Source organism: Zophobas morio, unplaced genomic scaffold (genome assembly GCF_036711695.1).
Source record: "Zophobas morio isolate AGI-343-1 ecotype UQ-CSIRO unplaced genomic scaffold, CSIRO_AGI_Zmor_V1 ptg000011l, whole genome shotgun sequence".
Taxonomy (NCBI): Eukaryota; Metazoa; Arthropoda; class Insecta; order Coleoptera; family Tenebrionidae; genus Zophobas; species Zophobas morio.
This window is the reverse complement of record NW_026972116.1, coordinates 19,817,803-19,840,459: the sequence shown is the minus strand read 5'-3', so window position 1 is coordinate 19,840,459 and position 22,657 is coordinate 19,817,803. Positions and strand designations below refer to the sequence as shown.

Sequence of the window (22,657 nt, the reverse complement as noted above, 5' to 3'; positions counted from 1 at the left end):
CTTTGATGAAAATAAATGTCATCGTCTGACGAAATATCTTGTTTGTAACGTCTTTTATCGGAACAGTAGCAACAAATCTGCTTTTCATCACAACTTTTACTTTTGTGTCGATATAAATCGAATCAATTTTTTTCGTTGGCATCCAAAATTGAAAACTGGGTCGCTGGTTGCAGTTGTTCTTTCATGCATGCACTTTTAATTGTTATATATTAAGTGTAAGTTTCAAACTGTTGCCAAATCCGTCCGAAAAGAACTATTTTTAAATTGCACTTTTCACATATATTGTTGCTCAATTGTCTAAGGTGAATGAAAGCACGGTTTATGTAAAACAACTTTAATAAATAACATTGCACATGTCGACAAATGCAAGAGAGCTAACTACAATTAAATACTTAGCCTAACTTAAATAATTACAAATTGTCATTAAATAGAAAAAGTTGTACAATTGTTCTAATATAGACGTATTTACATCAAAGAAACTCTTCGGAAACTATTTTACAATGGCAGTTCTGATGCTGAAAGGCGGAGATCAGAAGAAGGTGAAATACTGCGAACTAAATCCTGCAAAAAATCTAAAGTTAGCCTCGTCGTAAAATTTGTTATCACAAAAAAATGTTAAGGATAGAAAAAAGGATTCTGTAACCTTGGCAGCAATACATAGACATTAAAGAGTCCAGCACTTTCGCCAAGTTTTGCAAAATCATCCGAATCTGGTTTCCTCAATAAAAAATACAACTTGCGACCATTAAAAGCGAATTACGCTAACCTTGAAAGTTTTTGAGAACTCGCAATTATCATTTTCTAATACCATATGGTAAACGCGCAGACAAAGCGAAGATGATTAGGTAATTGTTAATTCTCGCTGAAACGATAGCGAAGAACACCGAGAGAAATTCAGAACGGTAAAAATGCCAAATCTGGGTTCCTCGTAACTCATAAAATATCTAAGCCATAAACTTCAGATTTATTTCGAACGCGAAATTGAAAGTTGTGGCCGTATCACATTTCAAAACAATGGGAATTTTTTGCGGGAACTTAACCATAAATAAGTCACTTTAATCGAAAAACAATTTCTATTAATTGATTCAGATAAATCGGTTGTGTAACTCGGTAAAACTCACTCATGGAGGTTTGTTCGACCATAACCTTGCTGGAGTCGTCCTTACCGTGAGGTCAAATAAAAGGAAATGCATATAATGAATATTTAATTGACATAAGGAGACCAGTGATCAAATTAGTGTCATCTCAAGGTGCACCTAGTGGCGGTCGTTTATCTGGTATTATACAAACAAACGCGACACTTTTTGAAAAGTCCGTGAAGGAACCTTAGCTTATTCCACGAATTTGTGAAGTTGCTGAGTATGAAAAAAGTACCAAAATTAGTAGTGGCTGTTCCAGGAGTGTTATAATATAATTCAAAGGAGCAAAATTTGAAGTTATTAGTTGCTTCTCAGTTTTTATAATTTTCGGTTTTGACGTCATTACGTTTGCTGGTATCTCAATACATACCTTGATGTTTACGCTATCTAGAAACTTCTTCGGCTACCTCCATCTGAAATTGATTTACATTGTCCCTAACTTTAACAAATTTCGAATTGATAGTTTAGTAAAATGGAATGAATGGGTAGGTATATCGTGACAGATTACCATGTAGCCCAGCTTACCCCTCCATCTATTAGTTAAAATGAAAAATGTTCTAAATGCTATGAATCATTACCCGCCACGTTTCCATTAATGTGTTAATGTCTTTAGATAAACAAATATGCAGCACGCTCTTATCCCAACGCAAAACATCCGCTTTAGCGCTCGACTGCCTCTCGTTGCGGCAATTTCGTCTCGCTCATTGACATTCCACGACCAAAGAAATGTGAGTGGACAATCCAGTGCAAAAAGCGCCATTCCGCCACTCTCCACGTAGTACAATTCATCCGGAAAGGACAAGCGCCCTCCGACCGCGCTACAACCGCACAACGTCTTTGAAGATGATGAATAATGGGAAAGCCAATGATCATGGCGATAAATGGTCGTGATTGCGCCAACTTACTGCCATTGTACCGCGTTCACATGCTATGAATCGGACGCATTGTGTGCTAAATGCTCTTACTCGAACCCGGGGGCACGAAGCCGTATCCGGAGGCGCCCACGACGACGCCGCTGGTCTCGCCGTTGTCTGGGGGCGCGGGAGGGAACACCACGGGTCCTGGGTTCTGTCTGGGGTCTCTGGTCGCTTGCAAGGGGGAGTCCAAGCCGCCCCCGAAGCCCCGGAAGGAGGAGTCGAAACCGTCGAAGAACTGGCCTCGGACGACGACTAGGCAGCAGACGGTGAGGAATACAATGGCCTGGAAAAAACGGATTTGGAGAAAAAATTGCGGGTATCTGGGAGATCGACCTCCCACTGAAAAAATGAATGATGGGTTAACGCGGAATCTAGAAAGTCGACGAAGTGGCGTTTTGTTCAGGCTGACAAAATGGTTAAGAGAACTTGCATTTGCATAAACAGAAACTGGCACTGTGGTCTGAGTGGTACAGGGTTCCATTTCATGTCTTTTGTTAATTAATCTGTCGATTTCAACAGTTTTGTGTGTATGAGGGTTCTATTTTACTATAATAATAATAATAATTTAGAAAAAATTTCTGTAAATATCGAATGACTATTACTGTTTTTGATTTTTTTGTCACATTGGCATACCTGATGTCAAATTCAAATTTTAGGCACCATTGGTGTTTAGGCGCGCTTATGTCAAAATTGACAATTTTGACTGACATGCTAACACGGCTGCCAATAATTCAGAATTACTAACCCATAAATTTGCCTCAATCATTAATAGTCACTCGGTATTTAATTAAAAGCAGTAGTGAAAACTGAAAACATCATTTTTCTGCCAACTTAACTTGATTCATACTGACATTCAGTATTCAACTGTCAGTAAAAATGTAATTAAAACAAATTTATTTTGTAATAGAACAATGCTAGAAAAAAGTTCTGTAGTAGGCTATGACATTTGTTTTTAGTATAATAATGTTGGTATTGCAGTTATTTGACAATTGTCAAACTAGGAAGGCATTATTAGTTTAAAAGTAAATGTCATTCCATCCAAATAAAGCATAGAAAAATTACATGTAAAAGTAATGTTATGAATTTACTGAAAGAATTTTCCTGGGGGATATATTTTAACAATTAAATTATCAACGCTTCTACGAAAAAATTGCTGTAAGAATTATGTTATAATTTCATATTATAAAACTGATTAAATGAAAGAAAATGTTGTAATACTATTTAAAAAAATTTGATGACGTCATATTATTGCGCCTTCATTTCAAAATTGACAACTGTGAACTGACATAGTAACATTGCTGCCAATAATTCAGAACTGTCAACACATATATTTGCTTCAATTGTTAATAGTCATTCGGTACTACTATTTAATCAAAAATAAAAAACCAACACCTGTTGAATTAAGTTGGTAGCAAATAAAACTCCTCTAGGATTTATTTTTACACTGCCAAGTTGGTAGTACAAAAAAACTTCAAATCTGAAATTTCGTGACAAAAATGTCAAAATAAAATAAACAAAAACAATGTGTTTTGAATTACTATGTGGGATGACAGTTCTAGCTAGGAAGTATCCTGTTGTCAAAATGGACATGATTGACAGTGACATTAAATTTAAATCAAAACTTGTTATTGATTTTTGTTAAAATTTGACACTGTCATAGCATAGCTTTTTTAAGCTCTTAAAAGTGGTATAATATAGTACCAAATATTCGAATCAGGTTCACCAATAGCAGTACATGAAAAAATTTTCCGAGTTAGTTAGTTCTAGCTTCTAATTAAAATTTTCTTCCCTTGACAAAACCACCGCGTGATCAGGAATGACTGAGTCTGTTGGCAATCCTAGATTTTTAGTTGAAATTGGTATCATGATCATGGTTTTGTATAATTTCCGATTGTGAGCTGTTAAGACTTACAGGTTGTTGACATTTTTAATTTTCAAAATATATTCTAAACATAAGCTAAATTTATCGCATGTTACGATTGACATATCTGTCATAAAATTACTTCCGTTATGCAACATAAAAGCAAGAAAAGTTCACATTTTTGTTTAAAAAGTATTGCCAACAGAGTTAGCCAGGTTAAAACTGTCACATTATTGCCTTCTAACAAACTGTCATTAGTAAAAAAAATGTCATTTTATAGCCTCGGGAAATGTTACGTTGACTTTTACAGGACTGTAACTATGAGAAAAAAATTTAGTATATCAATTTTTACTAAAAAAATTGACATATGGGTGACTGTACAGTTTTGTTTAAAAAATATTGGGCAGTTGTCATTTACTAATGTCATAACTTGTAAAATGTGTTTTATTTAGATAACCTTAATTTACTGACGGTAGTGTCATATCTGTCGGATATTAATAATATCAAAGGCATCGTTTGTCAAAATAGATTTTTGAAATGTGTCAAAATGACAGTAAAGCTTGAATCATATATGATTTGTCATAAATGAGTTCAAAGAGTATAAGAAACTAAAATGATTTCAGACAGTTTATTTTAAAACAAATATATTTTCTACTTTGTATTCAAAATAGTTCAGAACTGTTTCACAATGCTAGCTTTCGTGAAACTCTTTGTTTGTAATTTTTTCAAGAACGTCACGAACATGACATATACGTCAAATATCACTCGACAAATCCATAACCTCGTTCTTTTGAAGTTATTTTTTAAACGACTAATAGAATATGGGGTGACGACTAATGTTTATAATTTTTTGTCAGGTTGGCAACATTTTCAAAATTACATAATGACACAACTGTCTGTCCAATTGCAATTTATGGTACTAAAAAAAAAAATATAATGTAAGTCAGTAATTGACAATTGCCCTCTCTCATCTCATCTTTTAGGAGCGCTCATGTCAAATTGACAACGGTGAACTACCATACTACCATTGCTGCCAATAATTCAGAATTGCCAACACAAAAATTTGTTTAAATCATTAATAGTCACCCAGTATTGAGACAAATGTCAAACGTCATACAACAGGTCATGTGCAAAAAACTCTAAGTAATAATAATTGTGACATGAGAGGTTTCCTTAGAAACATTTTTGTTAATCCTAACTTTGTGTTAGTGGTTATATTTATACCACATATTTTCAGTACACTTTAAACAATGTGTCAAAAAAATTAAACCACTTAAATAAAAATTTCGGAGGTTAAGGATTCTTCATGTTGTCAACAATATTTTTTAATATTCAGTAATGTACTGAAATGGAATAGATTGATTGACTGACTGATGGACTGTATGGAAAGTAGTATTTGCTAGGATAAGACTGATTTTGGCAAATCGCCTACCCTCGAAGAAAAGAAAGGGTGGGTGGGCGGGGCTAGTACTTGCTAAGATAAGACTGACTTTGGCAAATGACATATCCTTCAAGAAAACAAAGGGTGGGTGGGCGGGACTAGTACTTGCTAAGATAAGACTGACTTTGGTAAAGGACATATCCTCTAAGAAAACAAAGGGTGGGTGGGCGGGGTTAGTACTTGCTAAGATAAGACTGACTTTGGCAAATGGCATACCCTCTAAGAAAATAAAGGGTGGGTGGGCGGGGCTACTACTTGCTAAGATAAGACTGACTTTGGCAAATGACATATCCTCTAAGAAAACAAAGGGTGGGTGGGCGGAGCTGGTACTTGCTAAGTTAAGACTGACTTTGGGAAATGACATACCCTTTAAGAAAATAGAGGGCTTGTGAGCGAGGTTAGTATTGGCTAAGATAAGACTTACTTTGGCAAATGACTTATTAGAACTGACAAAATTTAAAATCATACACGTGAACTTGAATAAATAAGATTATTTTTAACAATTCATTCCTCTAGTAAGCTATGGAATTTATTGTTAATTGTTTACAGTTATTTGACCGTAACTGTCAAACAGAACAAGGAACGATTTGGTATTGCCAATATCATTATTTTAAAAATAAATTTTACTAGAGAACTTTTTTTCGATCGTATGGTATCAAATACACTAAATATTCCTTATATCCTAGTTCACTAGCATACATATTAAAACAATGTGATTTCTAATTATAAATTTTAGAAAACCAGAGATTGCAAATATTTTTAAAAGGCCGACCGTTACAGTACTTTTTAAAGTTATAATTCTTTCGTCTTTTGTATTTCAGTTAATTTATGTCCTAATACCGGGTGATTATCAGTGACTGTGACTTTTTTGCCAGGTTGGAAACATATTTAAAATTTTATGATCAAGTTATCTCCTCCCTCACGTTTGTAAGGCGCGCTCCTGTCAAAATTGACGACTGTGAACTGACATGTTGACATTGCTGTCTTAATTCAGTATTGCCAACACAAAAATTTGCTTCAAACATTAATAGTCACCCGGTACTTTGAACGATTTAAAAGCTGAAGTTTCTGAACTACTAAAAATAAAACAAATTAGTGATAGCAACGGTAGAAATAAAATAGATGGCTAGTATGTATGTATCAATTTGAAGTTGGGCAAACATTTTTACGAAAAAGTCACATTTAGTGTGCACTGGCGTGTAAAATCAGTGGAGGTGTCGAAGACACTCCCAGCTATAATAATTAAATACCGGAAAATATTTCAACCATTACGAGGTGCAATAAATATTAAGCCTTAATAGCAGTTAACATTTGACCTCATATTTTAACCTCAGCTCGCACCGCTCTACTTTCAAATGTTGCAAAATGGTGGATGCGCCGGATGACCAGCCCACTTGTCGCCCAAGTGCGATTGCATTTCTTATCCCACTGCCCCACATCGGGTGCATCTGAATGCAAACACTACCTGCATTCACATAATGCAGCCTGCACTACCAACATTTACCAACATTGTCATTGTGCAAGTCCATCACGTAAAAGTGAAACTCATTCATATGAATCAAATCCCTCGATTCGCGTCGGTCTACGTGCCGAAATTAAGCATTGTTGCTAATTAACTTACGTAAATCCCCGTGCCAACTATTCGGAATTGAAGCATTATTTAACTATTTCCTCGTTTGAAAAAAGGCTCTTGTCGAATTGGATCGTGCACATTCGTATGCGTCTGCTGTTGAAACAGCGAATTTAGCAACGGATTTCGTGCGAGATACGCTCTGTTTGCTGGCCAGTATACGCATTCCTGCTAAATTACAAACGTCGGCGATCGGAATTGACGATTAAGCGTTGAAATTTTATTCCGAGTTGCCAAATAAGGCTGTGGCGCGTCCTTTTCCGCGACCTTGACTTTCAAGGCGAGCTTTCGCCAGGACACCAGGATTACGTCGTGTTTACATCACTTAACCGGTTCGAGCAGGACCGGATTGCGGCGGGAAATTTTACGGAGGGCAGCATCCACGGAACAATAACATTACGAAATCATGCGTGGTATAATTATATTCACGTCACGACTAAGAGTTCGGACAACGAAATTAAGATAATTTATGTCAATAATTATTACTAATTACAGATTGTTGTCAGAGTTACTAAACTGTGATGGATTTTTCTACACTTTACGTGTAATTTAGATTTAAGTACTGATTTAACTATCAAAAGTAAGGAGGTATCAATTCAAAAACAGGTTCTGTTGAAAGTTGAAATTGTAACTTTAACGACGCAATAAAAGGATTGAATATAGTTTGATAGTAGAGATATTTCAAAGTCGTATATTAAACAAAATAATGGTCTATTTGCTTATTGTCTTTCACTTCACAGACTGGGTGGACTAAGGTTATTGACAGTCAGTGTGTAAACGTGGTGTCAAAAGTCAAGAATTGTGTCGTCAATGGCAGTTAAATTCTTTTTAAGTATTATTACGTCTTGTAGTTTTAATGATTTTCTATTAATTTTGTACCACGAAGGTATAAATATGTGTCTAATACGCTCTTTGACCTGATGATTGTGGTGAAACTGTCTTTATTTCCTATTTAAATCAATGCTATGTGCAGCAACAGATTGTACCTGATCAGGTTAGGTCAGGTCAAAGCAGGTCAGATTCATAGTTTACTGTTTTTAATGGGTTTTATTAAGAATAAAAGGGACTTAAGACTTTTTAACTCGTGGTTAGACCAAGAATTTACAGTTTTTTGCTATTCTTTAAAACCCAATTTTTTGTGGATTTTTAGGCAACTTTGCCAAAGTTCAGTTTTTCTATACATTTTGATGAAATTTTTGACCTTTTCCGGAGCACATTCGAAAATTGTCTCAAGAGATTTTTTTGTTGATTTCTAATTGCAGAAGTTATTTTAGGTTTCATGTCTTCGAATATTTCAACTATCTTTCCAAATCGCCAAAATGCGAGATATCTATTTTAAAAATTTGGTTTTAAAACCGAATAACTCGAAAATATTGCTCTGTGATTATCAATAAGCTGCTTTTCGAATCAACTCGTTGAAATTTTCGGTTTTTGAAATTTTTGACGTTTTTTCGAGCACTTCGAAAATGACCGAAAGATATTTTTTTAATTTGCTGTTTGGACGAAATGAAGCCTAAAATAATGAGTTGAAATCAACCAAAAAATCTCTTTGGGTAATTTTCCAATATGCCCCAAAAAAGTAAACCTTTTCATAGAGATGGAGTACATAAAAATTGAGCCTAAGAATCCCAAAAAATTCTGTTGTTAGTCCCAGGCCAAGATTTGGGAAATATTTCGTTTCAAAATTATTTTTTTTAAATCCCTAAAAAATTACCATATTTCATTTTGATGATTCCGGTAAAATAGTGAAATCAACAAAAAAATGTCTTCCCAAAGATTTTTTCCGAACATTTCAAAAGTAACCAAAACAGGATTTTTTTGCTAATTTCAACTTGCATTCGAAAAAATGAAGCTCAAAATAATTTTTGCAAGTTGGAACCAATAAAAAATCTTCTTTGGTAATTTAAAAAAAAAAAAGTCAAAATTTGATAAGGAGAGAATAAAGGGCTGTTGATAAAGTAGCCTAAAAATCCGTGAAAAATTCTGTGGTACAAATATCGACGACCTGTTTCGAAAATCATAGCCTGTTGATGGCTTCAGGTCAAGTTTTTCGAAATATTCAGTTTCAAATAAAAATTTTTAAATACGCCAAAAATGACCACAATTATTTGCTTTTAGCAATTTTGGAAAAATGGTTCAAAATTCCTAATAAATGAAACAAAAAATAAATTCTGCAAATCAAAATCAACAAAAATTTTCATTAAATAATTTGCAAAAATGTTTTCCGAGCATTTCAAAAATTACAAGAGGATGATTTTGGAACATTCGAAGAAATGAAGCTCAATGTAACGTCTCCAGTTCGGAATCAATAAAAAGTCTTCTTTGGTAATTTTCAAAAAAACGTCAAAAATGTGATAAAGAGGGAATCAGAAAAATTGAGCTCCTGGGATACAGACATCGTCGAGGTGTTTCGAAAATCATAACCTGTTGATGGTTTCAAGTCAAGTTTTTTGAAATATTCGGTTTCAAATCAAATTTTTTAAATACGCCAAAAATGACCCAATTAAGTATGTCCTTTTAACGATTCTGGAAAAATGGTTCAAATTTCCTAATAAATGAAAGGAAAAATAAATTCTGCAAATCAAAATCAACAAAAATTTTCATTAAATAATTTCCAAAGATTTTTTCCGAGCATTGTGAAAATTACCAAAAGAGCCCAAAATAACGTATGCAAGTCAAAACCAATAAAAAAAATTCTGTCGGTAATTTTCAAAAAAAAAAAAAACAAAAATTTGATGAAGGAATACAAAAAAATTTAACTGTTGACAAAGTTGCCTAAAAATCCGCAAAAATTCATGAATACAGATCTCGACAAACTGTTTTGAAAATTATACCCTTTTGATGGCCTCAGGTCAGTTTTGGGAAATGTTTCAAAATAAATTTTTTGAAATACGCCAAAAGTGGCTATATCTCATTTTGGGGATTTCGGAAAAATGCTTGAAATTTTCGAATAAATGAAACCGAAAACAAATTCTGTAAATCGAAATCAACAAAAAAATGTCTGGATAATTTCCGACAGAACTTTTCCTAACATTTCGAATATTACATAAGAAATTTTTTTGTTGATTTCTACTTGCAGGTTAATACATTCGTAGAAATTTACAAAAAAATATCTTTCGATAATTTTCCAAAAAGTCAAAAATTGCATAAAAGGTCAAAAATCATATCGTAGTGATTGGTCGTTGTCCAAGATTTTCCAAATATTCGGTTCCAAAACCAAATTTTTGATATACGCTAAAAATGTCTAAATTTATTTTGGCGTTTATGGAAAAATAGTTGAAATTTTTTAATACATGAAACCATAAATAAGTCCTGTATGTCGAAATCAACAAAAAATCTCTTTCCGTAATTTTCGAATGTGCTCCGAAAAAGTAAAAAAATTCATAAGAGATTGAAAAATTGAGTTCTTCGAAAATTGTCTAAAAATCTCCAAAAAATTTGGGATATAGATCTCGTCGAGCTGTTTCGAAAATCTTAGCCTGCTGAACGTGCCAGGCCAAAATTTTCATGATATTCGGTTTCAAAATCAAATTTTTAAAAATACTCAAAAAATGGCCATATTTCATTTTGGTGATTCTAAAAAGTGTTTGAAATTTTCGAATAAATGAAACCGATGAGATTTTTCTTTTATCTTTAGTCAAGGAAAAGAGTATTGTGAACACCATCGTCTTTAGCTTGAACCTGAAATTTTAATTGTTCATTTTTCAAATTACATCTAATTTTGGTAGCGACTTTTTAAGAAAATTATTTACGTTAGTTAAACCCAGTAAATTTGTGAATATTAAACAAACTTTGAGTGGCACTTTGCAAAGCAACGAAAGCGTGACGTGTTTATAACCTACTAACTCACTGACGTGGACTTGACATTTACATTTAGAGGAATGTAATTTTCCAATAGAAGAAATGTTGTATTCTTTCAGATGTATCAAATAAAAAGGACCTATTGCTTGCGGTGTAGTAATTCCTTTCGACACTATAAAGTTGGTGAAGGTCAGTTTCAGCTTGTCATTAAACTTAGTTTTACAACCAAATCCAGAAGCAGCTGAGTATAATTATATAATAAAAAAAAAAATACAAAAATTGGTTTCCCGAAATTAAACATTATTAAATAAATAAAACCCGAAAAACAGCGATTTGCTTTTATGGAAAACTAAGTCAAGCGGATAAAGACACACCCCTTAAATTCTGTTTAACAATTTTATTTAGAAGTTCACTATAAACATTGATCAATATATGAATCACCGATTTTATTTTATTCAAATTTTAATATCTAAAACATCAAAATCCTTTTTTACGAAATATTTTAATATTTTACGACTTGTAACTCCTCAAGCATCCGATAAAAATTTCTAAGTGGATTTAGTTACATCTACATCATATTTACAAACCAAGAAGGAATTGCGTGAAGACATGTGACCTTGCGCACTCTCAATCCCCTCAATTATCCTAATTAAAACATCAATTGCAATAAACAGCAGTCAGATTGGATTACACCAGCAATCCGCGGCATTAGGTAACACTTACTCGGATAGAACATTATAATATGGTAATTTTTATTAGAAAAACTGCGCCACGATTTACTAAAACTTTCGTATCGAATTGACGAATGTCCACACAATAGGTGCATTTTTTCATTTTTGCATTTTACCCGTTTCAATAACAAATATGAAATGTGCCCGGATTAGCATAAAAATTGCGTTATTAGGTAACGCGCTGTCGAAAACTGCACCAAAAAGCGCTTTATTGTGTCGTTATGGACACGTGCGTTGTTGCAAGAAAAGTGAAAAACGCCATACATATTATCACATTCGAAATTGCTGGACTGAAACTGTATTGTCAGTGCGGGATTTGTTGTATAACACGGATTGTCCACTATCTCAGAAGTTTGAAATCGCTTCTGCGACGTCGTGACGGACCGACCGACAGACAGACAGACGGAAACGGGACTAAAATTCAATCGAGTGTTTGTGAAGTAAAAAGTTCAAGTACATCTTTAATTTTTTTCCATACAAAGCGCTGTTGCGGTCAAGGACCGCCATTGGCCAAATCTGATCCTGCGTGTCTGTCTACACGTCTACGATTTCGCAATGAAAGCACCTTGACTACAGCGTTTCCGTTTCCTTAAACAAAATCCGGCCTTTCTTCGCATTGTTGAAGCAATTTCATTAATTAGATTAATTACCCGAAGCTGTTAATTGTCACGACTCCAAGTCACAACAATAATTTCCATCATTAAAAAAGCTAATTCGGGTGCACTTAGCAAGCGGAATGGCATCCCAGCAAATCGAAACGACCTTTGAGGATGATCAACAAACAATCAAAATCAATTAACTATGTTAATCGGATTTGGCGATCCTTCGGTTTCTCCTTGCTGTTATCGACGGTTGTGCAACTAGGAGCAATCGATAAGTATGTGAGGCTAACTGTACTAAATGTTCATTAGAGACAAGAAACCGTCAAGGAGATAAGGTTGATCGCGTGTCCAATAACAGTCCTTTAGCGAAGTACGACATTTACGTAACGTTGCATGCGTTAAGGCTATCGTGCTTTGTCGTTAACACACCGGAGTATTTATTGCCGAGATAATTCGCAGCGATTAAGTGAAAATCTTTGATGAACGGCCTGACCTAAACAAAGCGGATCCAGTTTGATCAAACGAGTCCGATATATGTTATTGGAATAAAAATTTCAGGAGTACCATCATCACTTTCTTCCACCATCTGTCACGTTTTCACTATAGTTTTGATTTCGGCACGTTTGTGACGAAATTGTGTGTCAACGAAAGCGGGTAACAAGACCATTGATGAGTAGTACTCGTTGTACTAATTTAGAAGAAATTAGCTAAATGACACTGATGGTGGTACTTGTGGTCTGATTTGCGTGATTTTAGCGGAAAAGTAGAATTGGAGCGGAGATCTCTCCAGTCCATCGAGAACTCACTGATAATAACATGTTCGATCGCTCTGGATTGGCTCAACACGAAGCATGACTTGAAAGTAAAAACAATAATAGAAGGTACGGTTATGAAGCTTTCAAAACCCCTGTTACAAAACGCCCGAAGTCTCCTTACAAAATGCGCGTATTTTTCCTAGTTTTGGAGTGCGGGGAGTACATGTCGATGACAATTACTTGTACAAATTACCGCATATTAAATAGGTTATGTAAGGTAGTACCGCAGTCGCGTGTATGGACATGCTCGATGAACACAAATTTAAAAATCGAACCCACAAAAAATTTCCGTTACAGTAGAATTCACTTCAAAATAACTGCTTTCCAATTACCCAACGCCTTATGTGTTCTACAATGTTTACACACCACATGCCCACTGGACACGATTTTTCTCTAATTAATTATCGCGAGTGTCAATGTTGTTTTTGACAATTTTTTCCTGTTGCAATTGAGTTAAGTAGAGCATTCAATCCAGTAATATAAATGCAGATTATTCAAATCAGCCTTATTTATAGATCGTTACATGTTAATTATCTATTAACTAACAATTAAACCTGAGGCTGGCCAATTTCATTAATCCTTTATTGTCCAAATCGAAGCATTTTGATTTTTCCTTTCCGACTAGTGAAAGTCCATTGTCAATTAGTGCACCGGACCATGATGCTTCGCATTATACGGGAAAACTACGTTTCAAGTGTCGGAGAAATGTAATCACCGCTACTGTTTTAATTAGGAGAGTTCTTCGCGTAAAAATTAAACGGTTGAGATTACATCGTGCTTATCAAATAAGCATAACTCCAAACAATGCAGTATTGTTTGCTATTTTCACGTCAATAGGTAGGTACTCATCGTCGTAAAAAACTCATCAAACCTCGATCGCTTTCTTCGGGCTTTCGTTTTTCAAAATTACACAAATTTCTTATCACTCAAAAAATTTTGCTTTCACGCTGGAAATAACTGCAATACGTGAAATATTAACTTCATGGTCGGTAAAGAGTGGCTTCCAGGGATTCAACCTTTTCGAGTAATGGTTTATGCCGCCATAAATTGGCTATTTTTCCAAATTGAGCCATTGCTTTAGCGTAGGTCTGTTATTACTATTTGTCATAATTGCGCGCCGTTTCAGGATTTATGGCAGGAAATAGTATGCAAGTATTCCGGTAATGAATGTAAAGGCTAATGATAGCAGACGCATAATATTCTAATTGAGACGTTTATGAGTTGTTTGGACATTGTTAAATTAGCAAATGTAAAATTTTCGAAATATATTACCGTATTATGTTTATGTGATGTAAAACCGTCTTCCGACACAAAGCTCGAGATTCGTTTTGTAAAACCGAAAGCGCGTTTTCATTGGTGTTGGCGAAACCAGAATTAATCGAAGAGTTAACCTAATTTAGCAGACGCTCCGATTAGAAATTTAATTTACAGCTGTAATCTAACATGGTATTCAATCTGTTACAAAAACGTAAACAAATATTAAGTGTTCATTCAAGTTAAACCGCTCCTGATTTTTATAAATTAAGTTGTCAAATCATGAACATGTCATAACTTACATGTTTAAGTGACGAAATTGTGTAATCTTTGGATTATAAATCTCTTTAACCAAATTACACACCACATAAAAACTTGAACGAGCTTAAATGAGAAGAAGAAACAAAATAATAGGTGAAGACTCTTTAAAGATTTTTGCACAAGCGTTCGAGCGTGTAAAACATGAATTGCAATAAAGTTACTTTTAACACGAGTTGTCGTCACTATTTTTTTATTATTGTATTTTATAAAACAAATTTGTGTTTAATAGGCAAAACTAAGTGCACATGGTTTATTTCTATTAACGAACCAGAAATTTGTGTATAATTAATTGTTGTTTAGATATAAATTATAAAAGTAGGAACAAGTTTTTGAGTAAAAATCCTGAGACTTAGAATACATCATTTAGAAGACAATTTCTTTCAAAAAGAACTTTTTCTGTGTTTTTTTTGGAAAATTTTTAAAAATGCCTTATAATTTTGACGCCGATCAAGTCAAAATTTCTCAATAATAAAAAATCTTGTTTTCTTAAAAAACAAAAAACTTTTAGGTGGGAGACGAGAAATTTAAAAGAAACAGTGTAAAAAATAGATAGTTAAATTGAGCAAATTTTTATTTTGAAACACTGAGCCAAAATTGTAAAAACGTGACTGTAAAATATACGAAAGATTCAAAAATAATTAAGGTCCTGTAAATTTAAATCAGATTTGTAAGAATTATTATACAGAGTGAGATATCTCATTAATTACTAAAGAAATAGACCAAAATTGTGTTGTTCTTTGAAGACTATATTCTAAAATTATTTTTAACTAGGTATACATATAGAGTATTCTGTTTTTAAAGTGTAGCACACAACTTAGTTTTTTAATGAAATACCCTATATATTTTTACATATTCTCATTAGCCTCTTCCTAGGCTTTATAACTATAGTTTTTTTTGAAATTCCGATGCGACGTCATTCTAATTTTCTTGAAATTTTTTGGCAATTAGCTCCCTAGAAGACGGCAATGTCTTACAATATTTTATGGAACGATAAATAAAGTACGAGCCTTGTTATAGAATCAATTAAATCAAATTTTAATATACAGAGTGTTTATAAAAAATTCTAATATTAACAATTTTCAAATATCAATATTTGAGTTTGTTCGAATAGGACACCCTGTATTTTACTACTGTATCTTACTCTCTTTTTGTTCTGATTTTTCTAATGAAGTAAAATATCTCAGTAAGTATCACGTTTAAATATACGAAATACTTAACAAAACAAAGAACAAAAAAATAGAATAAGATGGATTAATAAAATGTTGTATTTGAAAAAACTAAACTATCGATATTTGGAAATTGTAATAGTTAAAAAAATGGTAAACACTATGTATACGAAAATTTAATTTCAGTTAAAAAAATTCAAGAAAATTGAAATAACGTGGCACCGTCGCATCGGTGTTTCAAAAATAAACTGTAGTTGTAAAGCCTGTAAAAATATATCGGATGCTTTATTTAAAAAAGTTAATTAATGAGATATAGAGCACCGCACGCTTAGTGACTCACCCCGTATAACAAAATTTTTATTGACAGTAATTGTTAAAAATTTGGTCACCTAATTTTTTTTTTAATTTTGATTATTTTATTATAGGTTGTTCTGGTCATATTTTTCAAACTTTCGTTCTTAAATTTCTTATCTACAGGGTGGTGTAAAAGATTTAGTTTTAACTGAGTTGTTTATTTTTATTTTGATGATAAATTCTGAGCGACTACACAAAATAATAAAGGGATTTCAAACAACTTTCGAGAATTTTTGGAAATATTATTATTGAATCTAAAACTTAGTATGGAACAATTTTTTTTTTATTTAAAAAATGAAAGAAATAATTTTTAGTTAATTTTTCGAGAAATGTTAAATAACAAAAAAATATGTTTCCTTTTTATTTACCAAAATATAATAAATATTGTGACAGAATGACACAACATTTTTAATTAACGGAGAAAAACCGAGACTGTATCGAAAATGGTTCGAATGTGGCCACTGCAATTAATCGAAGCTCGAGTGGAATAACCCATTATTATTAATTAAGAAGCAATTAAAACCTCGTTCATAAAATAAGTGTCAAATTAATTTAGTAAAAATTAGAATGCCCCTGTCAATTTTTCGACAAATTAGAATAATTTTCAGCTCAGTTACAACACAAATTTAAAATTAAAGGAAATCATTAGTTTCTAAAGCGAAAACAATGTACATCACGTATCTTCACTAGAAACGAAACAAACGGACTTCTTCAACAATTACCATTAAGAGAAAGTAATTAATTCGTATCAGCATACCACATCTTTGTAAACCATCTCAAATTCAAATTATCTCCCAATCTTGTACACGTTTCCACCACTGAATCACAAACGTCACTAAATCGAATCTAAACCCGCATTTACAATACTCAAAAGCAAGTTTCTCTGACAATCGATTTTTCTTGAAGAAAAGCCAGCATTAGGTGAAATGCTGGCACTAACCCAATTATATTGATTTTAATGAAAATGGCACTTTTCACTGAAGCACTGAATGAATGGGCACTGGTCACTTACAATTTTCATGGTGGACGTGGGCGTCGTTTGGGGAAACTTAACACTATGTGGCAGTGTGGTTGAAAGACGGATGAGGGGCGTGTGGCCCGCGCGGAGTTTTATATGCAAGTACAGCCTCGGAGCGCGAGGCCAAGCCGCGGAAGAGCGCGCTTGCATTGACCGGCAGATGAAGGTCCCCACGTGCTTGCCTACCCAGATGGCCAGTCACCGTACCTCCATGGATGATACAGATGGGAGCTGACGGGCCGCCCGGGCTCGAGAGATGGCAGAGACGCGGATGATGGGTCGAGGTGTAAACCGACGTCCGGTGCGCTTCACTTAATCACAACACGTATATACAAATAAAAGCTTCAATTTACTGTCGGAAAATCAACAACCCTAAGTTTATATTTAGTTTTGTGAAGGTGTCAAAGTTTCGGTTTAAATAAAAACAAAGTGGAAAATTTTATCAGTGAAAATATCCTGAAAACGGGCTCGACGAAATACACACTTCGTTGATTAAACGATGTATATTTGTGTTTGCGGTTTAAAATCGAATTGTAACCGTTTTTTTCTAAACCACTAATCTAGTTTACGTTGAGAGAAGTTGAAGCAAGTAGTAATTAGAATAAATTACGAGATTTAATGGAGGTTTGACATAAATGTTTAATAATAGCAACAATAATGACTTCCAGAGCCCATTCACATTTCCAACATTTTCAGCTGATGAAATGAGACAGTGTAATTCGAACTTAATAAACATAACATAAAACATTCATCCAAAGTGTTTAGACCTTACTTCCTTTGCCCTCCGAAGCGTGACCAATATCCGTGCATGTTAGGGCGTATTTTTTATGAAGACTTCCTGTCAAAGAAATCTTTAGACGAAAATACCAGACGAACTATTTCACAACTTTCGTTACGCAATTCATCAACATTTTGTTGGAGTTTAAATTAATTTTGATGTGTGTTATTCAACAATGATTAAAATTTAGTTATTGTTACTATGAAGTAAATGGCGAACAGTTTGTGCATCTACTGAAAAATAAAATTTGTCAATTATTTTAATGCAATATTTCGGAAATTGGATTTGCCATACATCAGTCACGTTGCTTATAATTCAATAACAGTCGTAGGGTAGGCACTTTTTTAAGAAAAAATAGAACCAAATATCTTTTCTAGTGATGTTAAATTTACACAGTTCTGCTATTAAAAAAAAGAATGACAAAAGCTAGTTGAAGTAAGAACTTAAAAAAAATCGTCTAGTAGGCCTTGAAATTCTGTTGACATTGTAGCTATTTGACAGTTACTTGGTAGTAACTATCAAACCAACCAGGGAACATATTGGTGTTGCCAACATAATTTTTCTAACATTAAATTTCAATGGTTGCTAGACCACTTTTTTCTCGATCATAAAGTTCATTTATTTATACATATACATATATTTGAAGTGAAATTTTATTAAACTTCATAACTGGATCATCCAACGACTGTCTACTTCCATGTTTTCTGGATGTTTTATGTCTCCTAGAGTATCTGTCTGTCTGCTAACTGCTAACCAAAATTTTTCATAGCATCCCCACTCACATTATAATGACGTCACCTGAAAATTTTGCTGAGTAAATGCCATTTTAATTTTATAAAATAATATGCTCTTGTACTTGTGCTTTATGAATCTATTTTGTTTTTGTTTTTTGTTATTATAATTTTTATTGTTCAAACCTTCTTTTTCTTTAGTCAGATAATACGTAGCTACATACCTGATTGACAAATTAGTTCAATCCACGATCATATTTCCAATTAAGACTACATCCCATTTTTTTTATTATTAGTATTACACTCCACATCTCGGAACTGACATACACGTCCTTGCGCTTTATCACTGTATTCACATTTTTAGAGACATTGTTAATCGAATCTCTGTTTCCAATTATCCAACCAAGATTACCAATATGTATTCATTTTTACGATATATTTTGAATGCAGGAAATGGTAATTTTATTTTGGTGAAGTAGAATATATATTGGGGCTTCTGGTTCACTTTTTGGCTTGAAACTTTCAATTTGTGCTCGGGCTCGAATTTTAGTTTAATTAGTACTGTGCAAGTGCAGGTACACGAATTTATATTTTCCAGCCAAAAAAGTGAGCCAGAAACCGCACTTGATAGTACCAAGTAAGGTAGAAACCGCGATTGCGGCCGAATTAAAATTTTCCCGCCAAAAAGTGAACAGAATTCCCATTATATAACAATTGGGTGTCTAAATAAAAATCTGGTCAAGAGTGTTACGTCACCGGCTTTTATTTTTACGTACGAGTATGTTGTTTCCGAAATGAATGTTGAGTGACCATTAATGTTTGTGATTTTTTTTGTGAGGTTGGCAACATATTTAAAATGTTATGATTGATATTTAATGTAAAATCTAAATTTTCGGTACCAATTCAGCAGGTACCTACTGAAGTATTTTGCAGTTAAGCTCCACCCCTTGATTCACGGCGAATAAAAAAAATCATCACAATTGAGATAGGGCGGGTGGGCGGGCTTACATTTTGCCCTTTTTTTTTAAATATGTGTAGTCTTCTTTTCACAATAAGAAAGGTAAAACATGTTTAATTAAAATGGTAAATTTGTATAGGGAAATATGGATTTTGCAATTACGCTCCGCCCTCGGTCTGACAACGAATGAAAAATTCATCGGAATTGAGATAGGGCGGGTGGGCAGGGCTTATATGTTGCCTTTTTTTATACATAGCCATCTTCTCACAACAAGAAACTTAAAACATGGTTAAAATGGTACATTTTTGCAAGGAAAGATGGATTTTGCAATTATGGGGTAATTGCAAAATCGATATTTCCTTATACAAATTTTCGTTCATTTTTTAGGAGCGCTCATGTCAAATTGATAACGGTGAACTGCCATACTAACATTGCTGCCAATAATTCGGAACTACCGACCCAAAAATTTGCTTCAATCATTAATAGTCACTCAGTTTTATTATTGTTTAAATCGGTTCTAAAATGTGATTAATGTCAACGGAAATTTTGTCCAAGATTAGGAATCTGTATTTATTTTGACATGTAGGTATTTCTCTAAGTAATCTAGAAAAAATATTTATTATAAGTAGTCACTTATATCGTTCCGAAAAAGGTTCCATCTGCTTCGAAGTGTAATCTACTTTAAGGGCAAGTGCTTAATTTTTCAATATTTTCATAACTTGCGGAAAAAATTGGTCGAAGGTCATTTAAACAGAACTTCCCTCTGTCTTGAAGTACAGTCCAACAAATCCCCCATTTTTGGAAAATTGTAAAATTGATTTTGCGATTTTTGTTTTGTGAAAAATATGTATTTATGTACTTAACTTCAACTGTTTGTGTTTATACATCGAATAATTCAACTGTTAGCACGTTCAGATAACAATCATCAGCGGCTATCATTTGTCTTAAAAGAAAATTAAATTTGATTCAATTACTCTTGAAAACCAAATTCTCAAAAGAGAGGCAAGAATTAATTAGTTCTAATTAATTAAAAATTAATTAAGCTACAATGGAACAAAACGTTATTTTGAGAATTTTGTTTTGTGATTTCAAAGTTGATTTCTTTACCAAAAATTTGGATGCCGGGGTAAAAGCTCAATACGGATTCATAAATCACACATACAGGCGTATGATATTGTACAAAATTTAAAGAACATTTAAGTATTCGCCAGAATTGTAAGGTAATGCCATCATTTTTTGGGCAAGCCATAAAAGAAAAAATTTTGATTAACGACTTACCATGTAACAACCTTAAAACCTTTGTAAGATTTCAGAGCATTCGGTTTTGCAATTTCAAAGTTAAATGGCAATTTTTTTTGAAAAATCTAAATTGTGTAATAAAAATACAAGTCGGACTCATAAACCACATGTGGAGGAGTATCTTCGTTTTAAAATTGAAATAAGATTTACTATTGTAATTCACTGTATTCCTAACATATACATGTACACAATATACATATTTAATAACAATCGATCCAGTAATTTCAGAGCTTATCTTATTAAGATAGACAGACAGACAGATGGCAACGCGAGATCGACTTTTTCGTAATTTAGAGGTTTGGAATTTCGAAAAAACGTGAAAGTAGCCAGAGGCGAGGTGCATCGGTGGCGCAAACCGAGACCGTCGAATGCGGTTTTAGGAAATTCGAAAAAGCAGTTATTTTTTATTGGGACACCGCAATGGAGTTAGTTTTTCTGCAATGATCATGGAATCTTCACACATTTTGATTCTTACAACAACAGGAACTAAATTTTCTAAAAATTACGTCGTATCCCTGTTTTAATGTTAAATGCCGAGGTTTGTTTAATTGGACGCATTTAGATTCTTTATGAAGAATCAGTCTTATATTAGCAAATGCTAGCCCCACCCACCCTCTATTTTTTTAGAGAGTATAACATCTGCCAAAATGAGTCTTATCTTAGCAAATATTAGCCCCGCCCACCCGCCCTCTGTTTTCTTAGAGCATATATCAATTGTCCAAAAACACTCTTATCTTAGCTTAGGCGCGAAAAATAAAAGTTAGTTTTATTCTGAAACCCCCTCAAGTTTTCGCAAAATATGACCGTTATGTTAAAGGGTTCCGTCATTTTGAAGTCTAATCTAGTTATCCTAATCGAAATTTTCCAGGATTACGAATCTATATTCATTTTTACGATATGTCTTCAACTAACGGAGAAAATTTTATTTTGGTGAATTAGTAGATAGATTCCTATCTACTTCTGGGAAATGGAATGGTCTAAATTTAAACCATAACCACCACTATGTTCAAGGACCGATTTTAGACCGCTCCATTTCCCAGAAATATCCCTATCATTGTTCAACAATGAGTAACAAAAAGTATCACAGTAGATGGATATTGGGGGTTCAAGCTCACTTTTTAGCGAAAAAACTTTGAACTGGGAAAATCTTGACCGAAGTGGAGCCAGAAGCCATCCATGTGCACAAATTTATATATTCCAGCCAAAAAGTGAGCCAGAAGATCCACTATACAACTATTTTACGACATCGTTTTTATCAAAATACTAGTTATTCCTTCTGTTATAAAAAGGATTCAATTTGGTCAAAAGTATGATCTATCTACCTTTATAGAAATGTTTGATGGATTACGAACTAACGGAGAAAATTTCGTTTTTATTGTGTTCATGTCGGTCTTAAAAACGTACCAACTGAATTTTCCCAAGATCACCAGTCTGTGTTTATTTTTACGATATTTTCCCAACTACTGAACTGACACCACACTCCGCACCAGACCAAGTATAAACAACGTTGTATCGCTATGGAAAAACTCAGTCTTAAAGTTAAACGCTGAGGTTTGTTTAATGGAACACATTTAGATTATATATGAAGAATATTGATTGGTCTATATTCATACGTAAAAATTGGTCGGAATTTATTTTGACAGAATTTCCTGCGCCCCTGAAGTGCAGCCCAACAAATCTTAGAGGGTATATCATTTGCTAAAATCAGTCTTATCTTAGCAAATACTAGCCCCACCCACCCTATATTTTCTTAGAAAGTATAATATTTGCCAAAATCAGTCTTATCTTAGCAAACACTAGCCCCACCCACCCGCCCTCTATTTTCTTGGAACATATATCAA

General features: G+C 33.6%; 1 protein-coding gene across 1 annotated transcript; it reads right to left on the bottom strand.

Moving 5' to 3' along the window:
- Nucleotides 1–318: 318 nt before the first annotated feature.
- LOC135127364 (uncharacterized) lies at nucleotides 319–18,366 on the bottom strand. Its single transcript, XM_064053809.1, has 5 exons — nucleotides 18,357–18,366; nucleotides 17,823–17,888; nucleotides 17,045–17,232; nucleotides 2,105–2,339; nucleotides 319–561 (listed from the first exon to the last, which is right to left on the bottom strand). Exons 1-5 carry the CDS (start codon nucleotides 18,364–18,366, stop codon nucleotides 530–532), a joined length of 531 nt encoding a protein of 176 aa, XP_063909879.1. The 3' UTR covers nucleotides 319–529.
- Between the last annotated feature and the right edge of the window lie 4,291 nt (nucleotides 18,367–22,657).

Bases quoted from the DNA above. Each gene is read 5' to 3' on its own strand.
- LOC135127364 (XM_064053809.1), bottom strand. The intron at 2,340-17,044 runs GTAAGTGACCAG...CGTTTTTTCCAG, and splicing joins CCACGTCCACCATGAAAATT to GCCATTGTATTCCTCACCGT. The intron at 562-2,104 runs GTAAGAGCATTT...GATTTTTTGCAG, and splicing joins CTTCGTGCCCCCGGGTTCGA to GATTTAGTTCGCAGTATTTC.